Source organism: Dermochelys coriacea, chromosome 25 (assembly GCF_009764565.3).
Source record: "Dermochelys coriacea isolate rDerCor1 chromosome 25, rDerCor1.pri.v4, whole genome shotgun sequence".
Taxonomy (NCBI): Eukaryota; Metazoa; Chordata; order Testudines; family Dermochelyidae; genus Dermochelys; species Dermochelys coriacea.
In genome coordinates, this window is record NC_050092.1 from 14,756,542 (window position 1) to 14,775,977 (window position 19,436).

The 19,436-nt window shown below is 43.1% G+C and overlaps 1 protein-coding gene across 2 annotated transcripts in view; it reads left to right on the forward strand.

Moving 5' to 3' along the window:
- The window catches only part of ELL (elongation factor for RNA polymerase II), a 90,324-nt gene that overhangs the window by 24,196 nt on the left and 46,692 nt on the right, over positions 1-19,436 (forward strand). For both annotated transcript variants that reach the window (XM_038383883.2, XM_043502516.1), the window contains exon 2: positions 19,115-19,162. In XM_038383883.2, the coding sequence (XP_038239811.1) occupies positions 19,115-19,162 (48 nt within the window). The remainder of the gene's footprint in view (positions 1-19,114; positions 19,163-19,436) is intronic.

The window sequence follows — 19,436 nt, forward strand, 5'->3', positions numbered from 1 at the left end:
AACTAGGAGCTTTCTGAAATGAGACACCTAGTGTTGTACTTTTAATTAAGACAAGCAGATCTCCCAGCTGTCTCAGCATTCATTCCCAAAGTAAATTCAAGAAATATTCTTCCTTCTGATAAGCATCAAAGTCTACACCTTTGGAGCACTGACAGTCTAAGGGAAGAGGAATACATTCTCCTGTATTGAGATCTGCTAGGTATCCGTCAGTACATAAATTTACCAAGAATCTGTCAGTCATCTAGTCTTCAGCCAAAGCCATATTTTTGGTGGAAGTCTTGTCCATGCCTTAGTACCCAGATGAAGATGGAGGATCTATAAAATACTTTATTTAGATGCCTGTATTTACAGAAAAACCTGCTTCCCACCCTGGAGGCGCAGGGTGTGAAGATCCATTTTTATTTTTATTGATCTGCGGACCATAGAATTATGAAGAATAGGAACACTTATCTATACTTGCCTGAAAATGGCCTCTCCAAGTAATAAGGTTCTTGCCCAGGAGATACTGATCATTCCAAACAGAGATGAGAACTGATGTCCAGAGACTTGGGTTTGTTTCAGTAGTGAGAATTTCCCATGGTCTGTATTAGGAAAAAAATCATACTCTTTCCTCAAAGTATATTGAATACAATCTGTAATTTAGGAAAATAGAATGGAATTATCTTGGCTATGGAATCTATCTCAACTGGCGGGGAGCTTCAGTGCCAGAATGTTTCCCTGCTGCTGGTGAGTGACAGGTCTGGTTGTGCCCCAAGTTGCAAGCAGGCTGAAGTACCCATTGTACTGGATCTATGGACTTTATTACGTAAAGGAAGGAAGCTTTCAAGTAAGCACAGATAATTTCTCCTATTCTGCAAACTTTTACGCATGTGAATAATTTAACTCACATGAGTAGTCGTGTTGACTCACATGGTAATGCTTTAAGTGATTGTAAATTGAGCCCTTAGAGTACTTTACATGGGTTTCAAAGCAACAGTTCTTGTAATGCAAAGTAGGGGTAAATATTGGTGAGAAAAAACTCCATTGCTTCCATTGTCATCACTGGATTAGAGTCCAATATTGAAAATCCCTTGTTTACAATTCACAGATTGTACTCAGTCACTCCTTCATATTGTTGAGTTCATACAAAATCCTTTATAGTGTAGTTTTTCTTGTTTAGTTGGTGATCTGTCTGGTGATAAGCTCTCACCTGTACATAAGTGCTTCACCAAAACTTGTAAATGTTTATTGCAGCATTCCAATATTGCAAAATTCAAGAGGACCGTTTTAAAATCAGCCTTTGTCCTAACTCATAAGAATGGCCCTACTGGGTCAGACCAAAGGTCCATCTAGCCCAGTATCCTGTCTTCTGACACTGGCCAGTGCCAGGTGTCCCAGAGGGAATGAACAGAACAGGTAATCATCAAGTGATCCATCCCCTGTCGCTCATTCCCAGCTTCTGGCAAACTCCTGTGCAAATGGCTAAATTAGTACTTGGGAATATGATGAGGCTCATAGCTATGTGGCTCTGGGAAGAAAGATAAAGGAGTTTGAGGTACAAGTGGTGGTCTCGTCCATCCTCCCCGTGGAAGGAAAAGGCCTGGGTAGAGACCGTCGAATCGTGGAAGTCAATGAATGGCTATTCAGGTGGTGTCAGAGGGAAGGCTTTGGATTCTTTGACCATGGGATGGTGCTCCAAGAAGGAGGAGTGATAGGCAGAGACGGGCTCCACCTAACGAAGAGAGGGAAGAGCATCTTCGCAAGCAGGCTGGCTAACCTAGTGAGGAGGGCTTTAAACTAGGTTCACCAGGGGAAGGAGACCAAAGCCCTGAGGTAAGTGGAGAAATGGGATACTGGGAGGAAGCACGAGCAGGAGCTCACGAGAGGAGAGGGCTCCTGCCTCGTACTGAGAAAGAGGGACGATCAGTGAGTTATCTCAAGTGCCTATACACAAATGCAAGAAGCCTGAGAAACAAGCAGGGAGAACTGGAAGTCCTGGCACAATCAAGGAATTATGATGTGATTGGAATAACAGAGACTTGGTGGGATAACTCACATGACTGGAGTACTACATGGATGGATATAAACTGTTCAGGAAGGACAGGCAGGGCAGAAAAGATGGGGGAGTTGCATTGTATAAGGGAGCAGTATGACTGCTCAGAGCTCAAGTATGAAACTGCAGAAAAACCTGAGTCTCTGGATTAAGTTTAGAAGTGTGAGCAACAAGGGTGATGTCGTGGTGGGAGTCTGCTATAGACCACCGGACCAGGGGGATGAGGTGGACGAGGCTTTCTTCCGGCAACTCGCGGAAGTTACTAGATTGCAGGCCCTGGTTCTTATGGGAGACGTCAATCATCCTGATATCTGCTGGGAGAACAATACAGCGGTGCACAGACAATCCAGGAAGTTTTTGGAAAGTGTAGGGGACAATTTCCTGGTGCAAGTGCTGGAGGAACCAATTAGGGACAGAGCTCTTCTTGACCTGCTGCTCACAAACCAGGAAGAATTAGTAGGGGAAGCAAAAGTGGATGGGAACCTGGGAGGCAATGACCATGAGATGGTCGAGTTCAGGAACCTGACACAGGGAAGAAAGGAGAGCAGCAGAATACGGACCCTGGACTTCAGAAAAGCAGACTTTGACTCCCTCAGGGAAGTGATGGGCAGGATCCCCTGGTAGAATAACATGAGGGGGAAAGGAGTCCAGGAGAGCTGGCTGTATTTTAAAGAATCCTTATTGAGGTTACAGGGACAATCCATCCGGATGTGTAGAAAGAATAGCAAATATGGCAGGCGACCAACTTGGCTTAATAGTGAAATCCTTGCTGATCTTAAACACAAAAAAGAAGTTTACAAGAAGTGGAAGATTGGACAAATGACCAGGGAAGAGTATAAAAATATTACTCAGGCAAGCAGGAGTGAAATCAGGAAGGCCAAATCACACCTGGAGTTGCAGCAGCTAGCAAGAGATGTTAAGAGCAACAAGAAGAAAGTCAAGGAAAGTGTGGGCCCCTTACTGAATGAGGGAGGCAACCTAGTGACAGAGGATGTGGAAAAAGCTAATGTACTCAATGCTTTTTTTGCCTCTGTCTTCACGAACTAGGTCAGCTCCCAGACTACTGCACTGGGCAGCACAGCATGGGGAGGAGGTGACCAGCCCTCTGTGGAGAAAGAAGTGGTTCGGGACTATTTAGAAAAGCTGGATGAGCACAAGTCCATGGGGCCAGATGCGCTGCATCCAAGAGTGCTAAAGGAGTTGGCAGATGTGATTGCAGAGCCATTGGCCATTATCTTTGAAAACTCATGGCTATCGGGGGAAGTCCCGGAGAACTGGAAAAAGGCTAATTTTGTGCCCATCTTTAAAAAAGGGAAGAAGGGAGCATCCTGGGAACTACAGGCCAGTCAGCCTCACCTCAGTCCCTAGAAAAATCATGGAGCAGGTCCTCAAGGAATCAATTCTAAAGCACTTAGAGGAGAGGAAAATGATCAGGAACAGTCAGCTTGGATTCACCAAAGGCAAGTCATGCCTGACTAATCTAATTGCCTTCTATGACGAGATAACTGGCTCTGTGGATGAGGGGAAAGCAGTGGACGTGTTGTTCCTTGACTTTAGCAAAGCTTTTGACACGGTCTCCCACAGTATTCTTGCCAGCAAGTTAAAGTAGTATGGGCTGGATGAATGGACTCTAAGGTGAATAGAAAGCTGGCTAGATGGTTGGGCTCAACGGGGAGTGATGAATGGCTCCATGTCTAGTCGGCAGCCGGTATCAAGTGGAGTGCTCCCAGGGTCGGTCCTCGGGCCGGTTTTGTTCAATATCTTCATAAATGATCTGGAGGATGGCATGGATTGCACCCTCAGCAAGTTTGCAGATGACACTAAACTGGGAGGAGAGGTAGATACGCTGGAGGGTAGGGATAGGATACAGAGGGCTCTAGACCAATTAGAGGATTGGGCCAAAAGAAATCTGAGGTTCAACAAGGACAAGTGCAGGGTCCTGCACTTAGGACAGAAGAATCCCATGCACCGCTACAGACTAGGGACCGAATGGCTCGGCAGCAGTTCTGCAGAAAAGGACCTAGGGATTACAGTGGATGAGAAGCTGGATATGAGTCAACAGTGTGCCCTTGTTGCCAAGAAGGCCAATGGCATTTTGGGCTGTATAAGTAGGGGCATTGCCAGCAGATCGAGGGATGTGATCGTTCCCCTCTATTTGACATTGGTGAGGCCTCATCTGGAGTACTGTGTCCAGTTTTGGGCCCCACACTACAAGAAGGATGTGGAAAAATTGGAAAGAGTCCAGCGGAGGGCAACAAAAATGATTAGGGTCCTGGAGCACATGACTTGAGGAGAGGCTGAGGGAACTATGATTGTTTGGTCTGGGGAAGAGAAGAATGAGGGGGGGATTTGACAGCTGCTTTCAACTACCTGAAAGGGGGTTCCAAAGAGGATGGATCTAGACTGTTCTCAGTGGCAGCAGATGACAGAACGAGGAATAATGGTCTCAAGTTGCAGTGGGGAAGGTTTAGGTTGGATATTAGGAAAAACTTTTTCACTAGGAGGGTGGTGAAACACTGGAATGCGTTATCTAAGGAGGTGGTGGAATTTCCTTTCTTAGATGTTTTTAAGGTTAGGCTTGACAAAGCCCTGGCTGGGATGATTTAGTTGGGATTGGTCTGCTTTGAGCAGGGGGTTGGACTAGATGACCTCCTGAGGTCCCTTCCAACCCTGATATTCTATTCATAATTGCTTTGAAGAGGGTATGGTAGTGATGAAGCTTCCACCTTACTGTAAAGCTACAAGTGTCTTGTTCTCCCAGTCTTTCTGTTTGTGATATCACGAGCTTGTTGCGGATAGAGGACTGATGATAAAGTAAGTTTTAAAGCTAGGAGGATGATTCTTTCAGTGTCCTCCTGACTTGTAAATCTGATTACCATCAAATTCTGTATGCATGTAGAAGGTGACTATACATATTTAAGTACATGTTTATATTTCATCTGCTGTAACATGACATCCATGTCATGCATCCCACGCATACAAACTGCTTAACTTGAGCTGTATGTACCAGATACAACTAGAAGGACCAGACTCTTGTCCTTTCTACAAGTTTCGGGATTATCCAGTTATACTTCAAACTAGATTTAAAAGTGATTAGGGGAAAAGTCTTGAAATACATATGTGAATCATACTACATAACTTGCATGGCAAACTCGTATGCATTTTTTAAATACAGGCAGTGGACAAGTTCACTTTTAGTAAGGGAACTGCACTGCTGGTCCTGTTTAAACAATCCATACTTAAATACATCACATTCCTTTTTATCCGTGGTGCTGCACATTGCTATATGCTTGGCTCATTTTAATACACTTTGTTTACATTAGTTCAGTGTGTGCATTATCCGAAGCTTAGTTTTAGGTTTGACTCTTTTGATTCTGAAATCTCTTCATGCCAGTGCATTCCCAATACTGACTTTGCTCTGCTTGTTGGAGCGCATTCCATTTCCTTAGGTTCTTGATTGTGACACAACTCCTCCTTCCACAGATCAGGTCTGACAAGCCTCTTGTTGAAAGACACAACTCCCTTCATTGCCTGTTCATGTTTTCCATTTTCTGTATAGCTTCTGAAATTTCTTGCAAGAGTCTTGAGGCATTTTGACTCACCGAGTAATGTGACTGCAGTGGTACTGCTTATATGTTTAGTTATGCACCTGCGTAAGTGTCTTACTGGATTGGAGTCATAATGAGTAGATCCACTGTAGTTTCTAAAACAAAATACCCCTAAAACAGAACACATTTAGATTTTTATAGTAAATGCTTGGAAAAAAGTATTGGCAGTTGCTATGAGATGCTTTTGTTTATAGATAATTCTGCTACCCATTTGAAGCTCAATTTAAGAGGATAAAATTGCTTGTGCAGTAATCCTTGGCTGCTAATTTTTTTGTAGCATCTTTTAAAGTGATATTCTGAGAGTACTTCATAACAATTTGGGAAACTCCTTAATAGCTTGTCAGATTTTTTTTTTTGTGAGAAACTGAGTTGCTGTTGTTCAAAGTAAACTACTTTCCTGAATAGAAAATGAGAAGAAACAGTAGTGGGATTTAGTGAAATAACTTCATGCATTTAGATTCCTCCCAACCAATAGATTCAATTCCTACCACATGCTGTTAATGTTGAATATATTTCTAATTAGCCGTATTTAAGATTCACTTCAAACTTCATTTTTACATTTTCATAAACGGATAAGTGTACAAAATGGAAGCTCTGAATTCAAATTGTATAAAATGTCAAAAGGATGATTAAGGCTAATACTTGCATGTGTTTACCTTTGACCATAGTAACCTCACTTATGACAAGATCCACAAATAATTCATAACTTTTTATTGATATTGCAATTGAAGTTTGATCTTAACACTTTGACTTGTGACTGAAGAGGCTTTTTTTAAACTGTTTTTACAGGGTCTTATGGAAGGTTACCTTTTCAAAGCTGTCCTCCATAGGTTCCTTTTTCATCTGGACTCTTTAGTCGTATTACTAGATCTATATCAGGATAGTGTTAGTAAGACTAATCTTAATTAAGCTCTATCTGTGATGGGTTGAAGCTTAAAAGTATTGTTCCAGTTTGGTTCTTCCAGCAAGATGCAGAGCAATAAAACAAATTCTGGAAACTACTGCCCAGAAGTTCAGGAATCTGATTTACTGACCTACTTTTTGTTGTACACATAGCATAGCTTAAGATGCTTCGTGATCATGTAGCTGTTTCATCAAGATTGTTCTAAATGATGCTTTTTAACCTTTTCATTTTTCTGTGGTATAACAGTATATTTAATGATCCTTTCATTACTATAAGACTTTCTGAGGGGAAAACAGTGATTTTTTTAGTTTGTCTTCACAAGTGATTTTTCATGGTTAGATTTGGCAGAAGCACATGCTCTATGGGTAGCAAGCCCAGTCCTGAAGTGCAGTATGAGGATCTTGGTAAAGCAAAAGTTTTATCTGTTCAGTGGCTGAGGATCTCTTGTTCTCATACATGTTAATTATTGCCACATCAGACTGTAAATGTAATTGTTGTCTCTTATAGATTGGAGGTGTCTTACACTGGGCTCCTCTCAGGCTAATTTGAAGTTCTTATTAGTGTTGTCTCTTAACCAATTTCTAACAGAATTCTAACAAAAAATTATAACATCACAAGAGTCAAGAGACTGAAAGCTCAACAGCAGAAAGGAGGCATATTTAAATTTTTGTTACTGTTTTTTCTTAACATCTAAATTCTGCTGCCTAATGAACACTTTGGTGAAAAGACATCTTAAAAATTCAGCATTCCATCCCCTCAAGTAAGGTGTGAGAGCTCCCACTGTGCTTATAGAAAAGGAGTACTTGTGGCATCTTAGAGACGAACAAATTTATTTGAGCATAAGCTTTCTTGAGCTACAGCTCACTTCATCAGATGCATTTGGTGGAAAATGCATCCGATGAAGTGAGCTGTAGCTGACGAAAGCTTATGCTCAAATAAATTTGTTCGTCTCTAAGGTGCCACAAGTACTCCTTTTTCTTTTTGAGAATACAGACTAACACGGCTGCTACTCTGAAACCTGTCACTGTGCTTATGTGTGAGATTTCCCCCCCTCCCCCCCAGGAATGTCTCCAGCAAACCCTGGGAAGGCCAGACTTCATGTTCCTGATATTTCTAAGGTTTAAAAAAAAAAAAAAAAAAAAACCCCTTTCAGGCTGCCTTTATACATAAGGGTGGAGGAGGGGGGAGGGCAGTTTAAAAAAAAAAAGTCCTTTTGACAAGTTGCATTTAAAACTTGAGGTCAATTACAAAACTGTCCATTTGCAGAAAGTAGGATTCCTCTCTTTCTTAAATCCTGCCTCCAGAGGCATAGTCCTGAGTGTGTCTTGCAGGAAGTTCCTACATCTCTCAAACTATTGTGCAGTGGGGAAGTAAAGTGACAACAGGTTTCCTGTAGTGCAGTTCATAGTTAAGGGAAACCCAGTTATTTTCAATTGAGAATCTAAACTAAAATGAATTATCCATCTAAGGATCATATAAGGAAATGCAGTGCTGGCTTTCCAATACAGTTTGTTTTTTAACTTGGATTAGAAGAGATCATTGTATCTGGGCATGCATGAGCGAATAGACTCGAGCTGATCTAGCTCTGGAGTTCTTTGTGAAGTGATATCCTGGTGACAGGGAAGTCCGTTGCTTGGGGGTTTGATGCCCACTATTGTCTTTTTAGGGACTCTGTGTGCGTGCGCGCGCGCTCACAGTACAAAACCTTTCCATTATTCTACATCTTGAACTTGATCCACAGGAGTTGTAAGTCTTAGCCCCTAAACTGACAGTTTTGTAACCATCTCAAGTGACTCAAGTGGGTTGGTAGTCTTTTAAAATCACAGGGCTGCAAAAGCACAAAAGCTGGTATCTGTTTTTTTGTTTTTGTGTTTTTTCCCAAACCTGTTAGTGCTGAAATTCTCCAAGTCAGAGCCATAGTTCTGGAAGTTTAAAATCTTTAAGTGCCTTTAACTCAGTATTGACACTCTGACCAAAACTTCAATTTGAACTTTTTAATAGGAACAGAAATGACGTAGTGCATCTAATTTAAGATGATACACTGCTGAGGAGTTGGAATCCTCACTATACCAATACAGTTTGTGTGTGGTAGAGGGGCAAGGAAAACAGTATAGGTTTCTAAACTATTAATTTATGGTGGGTTAATACTTTACAGTCCAAGTGAACTTTTTGGGGTAGGTACTGTCTTTTTATTCTGTGTTCGTAAAGCACCTAGCAAAATGGAGTCTTGGTCATGTCAAGGGCTTGTAGGTGCTACTACCCCTGGCTTGCAAGAAGGCAGCATTTTAATAATATAAGTAATAGATGGGTGGTAAATTTCACTTTTAAACGCATAGGTGAGTTGACAGTATTCCAGACAATATGCCCTTCTGGAGGGATGGTGCCTCTATGCAGTCAGATTTTGGAATGTCTTGACATAGACATCTCTATTTAGCCTGTTCCCTTTTGAGAATGATAGATGCTAACTTAATTAATTGGTGACTAGTGAACTTGAATTTTCTTCACCCACTGTTTGACGTTCCAGGAGTACATTCCTTACAGATATTACCAGTGGGATTTGTATGTTGTGCTACTAGAACTCTTAATGAACTTTGGGACTCTGAGATGTGGATCTCTTATGTTTCCTTGGCAACTAGTCTTTGGATGTGTTTGCGTTGGTTTTTGCTGCATGTAGTTTCACTCTGCAGAAAGACTGGGATGAAGTGTTTGAAACAAAACAATAAATAATAGATAATCAAAACTACTCTGTTCAGGACTTCAGTGGGGCACAGGTCTGCTTGTGCTGAGTAAATCATAGGATTGGAGCATAAGTCATGAGATTTACACAAATAGAATTACTTGCCTTATGGTTTTTTTGGGCCTTTAGGGTATGCTTGGGTCATGTTTTCCACTTTCTCTCTAAAATGGTAAGGGCTAGTTTGTTGCTTAGCTACGGCTGGGAAAGGTGGGAACTTTTGCCTTAGGAAGCACCTAATGGAAAAGGCCATGAGGCAGCAACCTAACCCAAGCTCGGGCACCCCCTGTATATTTGCGTGACTCAGCAAAGACAGTGCCTCCTGCCACAATGTCCAAATCAGGAGCAGAGTCTGCTCTTGGCCGGGTCTTGTTGGGAGAGCAGAGAGCATTCTCATAAGCATGAGACTAAGTCTTCCTCCAAATCCACTTTGAGCAGGTCTGATCCAGCCCTGCCTAAACTAAGCACTAGATCAGCTCAAGAGAATTTAGGACATCCTAAGTCTGAGGCACAATAAGAATGCCCACAGTCTAATGTTCCATTGACACTGGATCACAATCTGGTGGTGCCCATGCCTGTGGAACCTCCCAAGTACAAACCTGGAATCCGCTGGCACTGACGAAGATTGATTGAGAACATCGATCATCCACGGTTCTATCTTTGTTTTTAGCATCTGTTGAACAGATTGTGTCTGCAGCTCCTGCGGTTCAGGCAGACAGGACTCTTCTCATGATGGGAAGAACAGAGATCTACACTCCTCCTGAGGACATCTTCGCTCTCCCATACCTGGAGTCTCCTGCTCCTTTAGGTCACTCCCTTTTGAGAGAGGTTATGATTCCATCAGGAAGCCGTCCTTTGGAAGGAGTTTGTCTTCCATTCCTTCTTCAGGCTGTGATTTTTCCTCCAGTGGTACCATCAGTAGCAGCATTGTGACTGGAGGTTCTTTGAGATGTGTTGTCTAATCAATCTGTATTCCACTGTCTTCCCTCCTTCCCCTCTGCTTCAGATTTTCTCTGATTCATGGTGGAGAAGGAACTGGAGAAGCAGTTGGTCTGATCTGCCCTTTATCTCCTCGGTGAGAGGCCTGAGGTGAGCCAGGGCACAAGTGTGGACCAATGGACATTGCTTTCAAAATTCTCCAGCTCTGGTTGCATGGAGCACATGTGTACCCACAGTGACATACAGATAGGGACCACACATCTCAAAGAATATCTTTGAAAGGCTTTCTTTGCAACCATAAAGTCTAGAAACATCTAAAAAAAATGAATGCTTATGTTCTGCAGAAACTGAATCTGGCCTGCAGGCTAGCAGTTTGAAACCTCTAGTCTAGAGCTTTTGTATTTGAAAACTTACTACTGTACATCACTGGTAACTGAGGTGTTGAGCAGGAGCAGTAGTTAACAAATTGGAAATGGAGAAACGGGCTGTCTCTCCTAGGGAACAAGTGAGTGATGGTGTGTAAAGTGGAAGGTTCACTGTTTAAATAAGTGAAATTTTGGGGATCATCATAGTGGCAGGATTATCACTGATTTTGGAGGTTGTGAAATAGAACATGCATCAAATTTGAAGTTGAAGCTGTGGGTTATTCATTATTCTGAATAGCTTGATCAAGTCTTCAACTCTTTCTTAAAATTATGTACAGAGTATAGCCCTGCTTCATTTTGGTCTAATATTGGCTGCTAACTTGTGTTAACTGTGGGGAACTGGAAGGGAGTGACACCTGTGAGCCTCGGTGGGAAGGGTCATATTTCCTGAGTGGAATGGATGAATTAAGAAAAATGTATCTTATTTCTCATTCAAGGTAGATGCTTAGTAGGGCTTATTGGACATCTTTCAAAAATAAAATTACACTTGAGATCATCTGCTCCCAAGCCCAATCATATATGGCATGAGAAATCTCTAGTATCCTGGGACCGACATGACTACAACTACACTGCGTACAAGCTCTCCAGTGTCTGACTTCTTGGCCCTCACTCTTAAGAAATGGTGTACTACTATAGAAAGGACCATAGCCATGATTTAGTACAGCTTTGGTCTAATGGTGATCTTACTAGAGAGAGCACAAAATAGCTACCTCACTTTTACCTAATACAGGATGTGGCTTGGAGACACCTGTCTTATGGATCCAGGTTTATTGCTGTGGGAAGTAGCTAATAGTGTTTGTGAAAAGAGTGAAACCTTGATAACCTTTCAATCCATTTATCACTGCCTGTAGCTCCTATTTTGAGGCATCTGAAACAATAATGAAACAGAGCAGATAACACTACGTTGTGTGTTATGTCCACGGTTTGGCATTGCCATAGACTGGGTAATAAAGAAGGGTGTTAGCAATGTGAGTAGATAGCAAATGCCTAGAAGATCTAGACTTTGCCAATGATGTTGCACTACAGAGCGTCACTGCCTTAAAGCTTCCAAGACAGATAACATGGCAAAAACAGTAGGCCAAGCATGGCTCAAAATTAGCTACAACAGAACAAACATGCTCAAAACGTAGATGTCAAGCATCATCATCATCACAGTAGAAGACAAAAATAAAAAGTAGAACAGTTCCTGGGCAGCATCATACTAGCCAATGGAGACCTTAAGAAGGAAGTAACATTTAGATAGGAATGCATCTGAAGAAGTGGGGTTTTTTTACCCATGAAAGCTTATGACCAAATAAATGTTAGTCTTTAAGGTGCCCCCAGACTCGTTGTTTTTTTAGATAGGAAAGGCATCCACAGCAGTTACTTAACTCAACATGGAAATCGGAGATGCTAGAAAAAAACTGAGAAATCAAAGGTATGTCAGACCAAAACTGAGCGTTTTCAATTCAAACATAATCTCAGTGCTAACATATAGCTGTGAGAGCTGGAGATCTACCAAAACATTGGACAAAAACTAGACTCCTTCAAAAATAAGTGCCTATGAAAGATCCTTGACATTGGTGATGAATTCTTTCCATCCAATGAAGAGATCAAAGAAATCTCCAACCTCTGGGTGTAGGATGGGAAGAACAGTAGATACCCTTTTGAGGGTAGGGGAAAGTACAGTGTAAAATAAAGCTAAAGCTTGTCGCCTAATTAACGAGTCTCCTTGCCCCGGAATCTTTCATAAATTATCTTTTCTTCTGCAGTGGTGCAAAAGTGAATGTTGCTTGTTGGATAAGTATATTTATAAAAAGTTCTGTGATTACAAATTTGTCATGATTTGCATACAATACTTCTGAACTTCATGTGATTGCTTTTTATTCCAGTTAAGTAATTTTCCAGGTTTAATTGCAGATGCTTTTAAATCTATAATTAGATACAAAAATGCAATGCTCTTATGCAATGCAGTGTTCTTTTAAAATGCCTTCAAATTCAGTGTCCCCTAAATTGCATTCATATGGATTTATGGACATACACTGTACAGTACATGCTGACACCAGGAACAAGAGCTGGCCAGTCTGTCTATGAACAGTGTGCTGTGGTATGCAGTGTCGTGGTACTTAAGGAATTTAGTGAACCCTGTATGAAGCGCACTAAAGACATTTATCATTTCACTATGAAGTTATATCCTGTCTGCAGAGTGTTCAGTACAATGCAGAAAGTGAGTGCTTTCCAGACTTCAAGACCACTGTTTTTCTTTAGTCATAGTGGGTACCTGACTTGATTACATTGCTGGAAGCTATGTTAATGACTTAAATCATAATGGATGTGCAGTGGAACACCCAGTGGGTTTCATCTTGCTCTAAGCTTGTTGTTTGTCTGTCTATAGACTTTTTTTCTATTTCAGAGGTTTTCTTTGCTAAGCCACAATAATTTGATGTCAATTGGAAAGATCCCTTATGGAATTCAATAGGGAAACTCTGCTTAATAGACTCTGAAGCCATTAACTCTTTGCCCTGGTCTACACTAGGCATTGAGGTCGAATTTAGCAGCATTAAATCGATGTAATCCTGCACCCGTCCACATGACGAAGCTCTTTTTTCGACTTAAAGGGCTCTTAAAATCGATTTCCTTACTCCACCCCCGACAAGGGGATTAGCGCTGAAATCGGTTTTGCTGGGTCGAATTTGGGGTACTGTGGATGCAATTGGATGGTATTGGCCTCCAGGAGCTATCCCAGAGTGCTCCATTGTGACCGCTCTGGACAGCACTCTCAACTCAGATGCACTGACCAGATAGACGGGAAAAGACCCGCGAACTTTTGAATTTCAATTTCCTGTTTGGGCAGTGTGGCAAGCTGCAGGTGACCATGCAGCGCTCATCAGCAGAGGTGACCATGCAGCGCTCATCAGCAGAGGTGACCATGATGGAGTCCCAGAATCGCAAAAGAGCTCCAGCATGTACCGAACGGGAGGTACGGGATCTGATCGCTGTATGGGGAGAGGAATCCGTGCTATCAGAACTACTTTCCAGTTTTCGAAATGCCAAAACATTTGTGAAAATCTCCCAGGGCATGAAGGACAGAGGGCATAACAGGGACCCGAAGCAGTGCCGCGTGAAACTTAAGGAGCTGAGGCAAGCCTACCAGAAAACCAGAGAGGCGAACGGCCGCTCCAGGTCAGAGCCTCAAACATGCCACTTCTATGATGAGCTGCATGCCATTTTAGGGGGTTCAGCCACTACTACCCCAGCCGTGTTGTTTGACTCCTTCAATGGAGATGGAGGCAACATGGAAGCAGGTTTTGGGGATGAGGAAGATGATGAGGCTGTAGATAGCTCACAGCAAATAAGCGGAGAAACCGGTTTCCCGACAGCCAGGAACTGTTTCTCACTCTGGACCTGGAGCCAGTACCCCCTGAACCCACCCACGGCCGCCTCCCGGACCCACCAGGCGGAGAAGGGACCTCTGGTGAGTGTACCTTTTAAAATACTATACAAGGTTTAAAAGCCAGCATGCTTAATGATTAATTTGCCCTGGCATTCGTGGCTCTCCTGGATATACTCCCAAAGCCTTTGCAAAAGGTTTCTGGGGAGGGCAGCCTTATTCCATCCACCATGGTAGGACACTTTACCACTCCAGGCCAGTAGCACGTACTCGGGAATCATTGTAGAATAAAACATTGCAGTGTACGTTTGCTGGTGTTCAAACAACATCCGTTCTTTATCTCTCTATTATCCTCAGGAGAGTGATATCATTCATGGTCACCTGGTTGAAATAGGGTGCTTTTCTTAAGGGAACATTCAGAGGTGCCCGTTCCTGCTGGGCTGTTTGCCTATGGCTGAACAGAAATGTTCCCCACTGTTAGCCACGCAGTGGGGAGAGACAAAAAGCGACCTTGTAACGAAAGCACGTGTGCTATGTATGTAATGTAAATAGCAAGGTTACTGTGAAAGAGTGTACCCATTGTTCTATAAAATGTCTTTTCAAATACCACTGTCCCTTTTTTTTTCCTCCACCAGCTGCATGTGTTTCAAGGATCACAGGATCTTCTCCTTCCCAGAGGCTAGCGAAGATTAGAAGGCAAAAAAAAACGCACTCGCGATGACATTTTCTCTGAGCTCATGCTGTCCTCTCACGCTGACAGAGCACAAACGAATGCGTGGAGGCAGACAATGTCAGAGTGCAGGAAAGCACAAAATGACCAGGAGGAGAGGTGGCGGGCTGAAGAGAGTAAGTGGCGGGCTGAAGCTGAAAGGTGGTGGCAGCGTGATGAGAGGAGGCAGGATTCAATGCTGAGGCTGCTGGAGGATCAAACTAATATGCTCCAGCCTATGGTTGAGCTGCAGGAAAGGCAGCAGGAGCACAGACCGCCGCTACAGCCCCTGTGTAATCAACCACCCTCCTCCGCAAGTTCCATAATCTCCTCACCCAAACACCCAAGAACGTGGTGGAGGGGCCTCCAGCCACTCCACCCCAGAGGATTGCCCAAGTAACAGAAGGCTGGCATTCAATAAGTTTTAAACTTTTAAAGTGCTGTGTGGCCTTGTCCTTCCCTCCTCCACCACCCCTCCTGGGCTACCTTGGTAATTATCCCCCTATTTGTGTGATGAATTAATAAAGAATGCATGAATGTGAAGCAACAATGACTTTATTGCCTCTGCAAGCGGTGATCGAAGGGAAGTGGGGAGGTGGCTAGCTTACATGGAAGTAGAGTGAACCAAGGGGCGGGGGTTTCATCAAGGAGAAACAAACAGAACTTTCACGCCGTAGCCTGGCCAGTCATGAAACTGGTTTTCAAAGCTTCTCTGATGCGCACCGCGCCCTCCTGTGCTCTTCTAACCGCCCTGGTGTCTGGCTGTGCGTAACCAGCAGCCAGGTGATTCGCCTCAACCTCCCACCCCGCCATAAACGTCTCCCCCTTACTCTCACAGATATTGTGTAACACACAGCAAGCAGTAATAACAGTGGGAATATTGGTTTTGCCGAGGTCTAACCGAATCAGTAAACTGCGCCAGCGTGCTTTTAAACATCCAAATGCACATTCTACCACAATTCTGCACTTGCTCAGCCTGTAGTTGAACAGCTCCTGACTACTCTCCAGGCTGCCTATGTATGGCTTCATGAGTCATGGCATTAAGGGGTAGGCGGGGTCCCCAAGGATAACTATAGGCATTTCAACATCCCCAATGGTTATTTTCTGGTCTGGGAAGAAAGTCCCTTCCTGCAGCTTTTGAAACAGACCAGAGTTCCTGAAGATGCGCGCATCATGTACCTTTCCCGGCCATCCCACATTGATGTTGGTGAAATGTCCTTTGTAATCCACCAGTGCTTGCAGCGCTATTGAAAAGTACCTCTTGCGGTTTATGTACTCGCTGGCTTGGTGCTTCGGTGCCAAGATAGGGATATGGGTTCCGTCTATGGCCCCACCACAGTTAGGGAATCCCATTTCAGCAAAGCCACCCACTATGACCTGCACATTTCCCAAGGTCACTACCCTTGATATCAGCAGATCTTTGATTGCGTTGGCTACTTGCATCACAGCAGCCCCCACAGTAAATTTGCCCACTCCAAATTGATTCCCGACTGACCGGTAGCTGTCTGGCGTTGCAAGCTTCCAAAGGGCTATTGCCACTCGCTTCTCAACTGTGAGGGCTGCTCTCATCTTGGTATTCTTGCGCCTCAGGGCAGGGGAAAGCAAGTCACAAAGTTCCATGAAAGTGCCCTTACGCATGCGAAAGTTTCGCAGCCACTGGGAATTGTCCCAGACCTGCAACACTATGCGGTCCCACCAGTCTGTGCTTGTTTCCCGAGCCCAGAATCGGCGTTCCACCGCATGAACCTGCCCCATTAGCACCATGATGCCCACATTGGCAAGGCCCATACTTTGAGAGAAGTCTGTGTCCATGTCCTCATCACTCTCATCACCGCGCTGATGTCGCCTACTCGCCCAGTTTCGTTTTGTCAGGTTCTGGTGCTGCATATACTGCTGGATAATGCGTGTGATGTTTAATGTGCTCCTAATTGCCAAAGTGATCTGAGCGGGCTCCATGCTTGCTGTGGTATGGCATCTGCACAGAAAAAAGGCACGGAACGATTGTCTGCTGTTGGCCTGACGGAGGGAGAAGCGACTGACGACATGGCTTACAGGGTTGGCTTACAGGGAATTAAAATCAACAAAGGGGGTGGCTTTGCAAGAAACTGAATGGCTACCTCAAGGATAGAACTCAAAACTGGGCTTAGCAGGCCGTTGATTTCACAGAGGGAGGGAGGGAGGAGAAAATGAATACAAAACAAATCTGGTCTATTTCTTGTTTTGAGCCACTTCATCTATCTTTATACATCATGCTGGCAGCAGACTGTGCAGTACGACCGCTAGCCATCGTCACCTTCTGGGTGCTCGGCAGAAGACGGTGCAGTATGACTACTGGCCATCATCTTCTGCTAGCTGCAGATTAAAAGACAGTGCACTGCTTGTAGGACTCAATCACCATGAGACGAAACTAGGAAAATGACCTGGCTGAGTCATTCCCATGTTTGCCCAGGCGCCTCTTAAGAGCACCCAGGACTACGTCGACGATGGCTACCAGTCATACTGCACTGTCCGCTGCCAAAAGGCAATAAACTGCTGCTGTATAGCAATGCAGTACCATGTCCGCCAGCACCCAGGAGACATACGGTGATGGTTAGCTGAGCGGGCTCCATGCTTGCCGTGGTATGGCGTCTACACGGGTAACTCAAGAAAAAAGGCGCAAAACAATTGTCTGCCCTTGCTTTTAGGGAGGGAGGGAACGGGGGCCTGACGATATGTACCCAGAACCACCCGCGACAATGTTTTAGCCCCATCAGGCACTGGGGTTTCTACCCAGAATTCAAATGGGTGGTGGAGACTGCGGGAACTGTGGGATAGCTACCCACAGTGCAAAGCTCCGGAAGTCGACTGTTGCTTCGGTACTGTGGACACAGTCCGCTGACTACATGCACTTAGAGCATTTGTGTGGGGACACACACACTCGACTGTATAAAAACGCTTTCTACAAAACCGACTTCTATTAAATTTGACCTAATTTTGTAGTGTAGACATACCCTTTCACTGCTAGGCACGCCCTCTTACGTATGCATATTTCTGGTGATTAATCATTGAAGTCTCTGAAATGTCGGGATGTCCTGGATACATGGAAGTAGCACAGAAAGCGTTCCCCTATTGCGTGCACCCAATCGCATCAGAAAAGTTAAAGCAGTTCAGAGAGAAATCCTAATGGAATTCATTCCTTTTAAATGGCCATAGTCAAGGTGTATGTAACTACTTGCGTTTCATCACTTGGAAGGCTGATACTGAAATCAGTCTCCCTACCAAAATGTGTTAGTTAATTAGACATGCTTGCTACCCTATCAGTAGAGCATGAATGCTGGGCTATTGGCAAGAATATATTGCATTAAAATGCACTGAAATGTTTTGGGGTTTAGGAAGTGAAAAGAACCTACACAGATTGCACAAGCTTTCCAAACCAATTGGTAGTTATATACATTTTATTTTTCATTCTTAGTATCTTTTAAGTAGTGACTTGAAGCTGATTGTTTTTTAGCCTCCAGTGCCATCAAACGTTAAGGTATCAGGGAATGCAAACCTTATATATAATATATATATATATATATATTTATTTTTATTTTTTGGATAACAGTGTATCCATAATCTAAATAAAACTTAATTATTGAATTCAATTGATATCTGTTATAAAGAACTTTTTATAGGGTTTAACTTTTTATAGGCATCCGATGAAGTGAACTGTAGCTCACGAAAGCTTATGCTCAAATAAATTTGTTAGTCTCTAAGGTGCCACAAGTACTCCTTTTCTTTTTGCGAATACAGACTAACATGGCTGCTACTCTGAAACCTTTTATAGGGTCGTAACTGAACGAACAATAGTGCAACTTCCTGAAATGAAAGCAAATTAGTGTCACAGGGAAAAACCCGTTTTTTTTGTTTTGTTTTTGTTTTTTGTTTTAAGTGGGCAGTCAGTGTCACAACCTCGTTGTAAGATACTATTAACAGGAACCTGACAGTTAAGTACCTTGAAGAGTTAGGTGGAACAATAATTTACCTAAAATTCTAGATTTGAGTGGTGTAACAGGTTTTCCCCTTAATCCCCTACTAAGAATGTAGGTTTACAAACTACTTAAGCATTGCAAATATACAACCAATGTGTCTGCATGTGCCTCAAATATAATGTTTCAAGGTGTAAGTTAATGATTACAGGGATCAAGAAGGAATTCAATATGTGGCATTTCAAAGGTGCCATTAGCATTATAGGGTTTTTCTTATTACTATTAAATGTTCAATTTAAAAGATCAGTAGCAATACTTTGACGTTAGTTCACTTCAAAAGATACATATTGTAGTGTCCTTGTTAATGCAGACTGAATTATTTGAATATTTTTGGTAGTGCGTGTTATGACTGAGACTGTTTTTGTTTTTTCCTTGTTTTGTAGGACTCTGTTGCATTGAGACCAACAATCCAATTTCAAGGAAACCAAGGGGTAAGTTTGTGTATCAGTCTGGCTGGAAGGCTGTCCCATCGGTGTAAATACAGATTGCTTTAAAGTTAACCTATGTGAGATCTGTCCTGGGTTAAAAAATGAATTAGATAAGTTCATGGAGAACAGTTCCATCAATGACTATTAGCCAAGATGGTCCGGGATGCAACTCCATGTTCTGGGTGTCCTTAAGCCTCCAACTGCTAGAAGCTGGGACTGGAAAACGGGATGGATCACTTGAAATTTCCCTGTTCTGTTCATTCTCTCTGAAGCATCT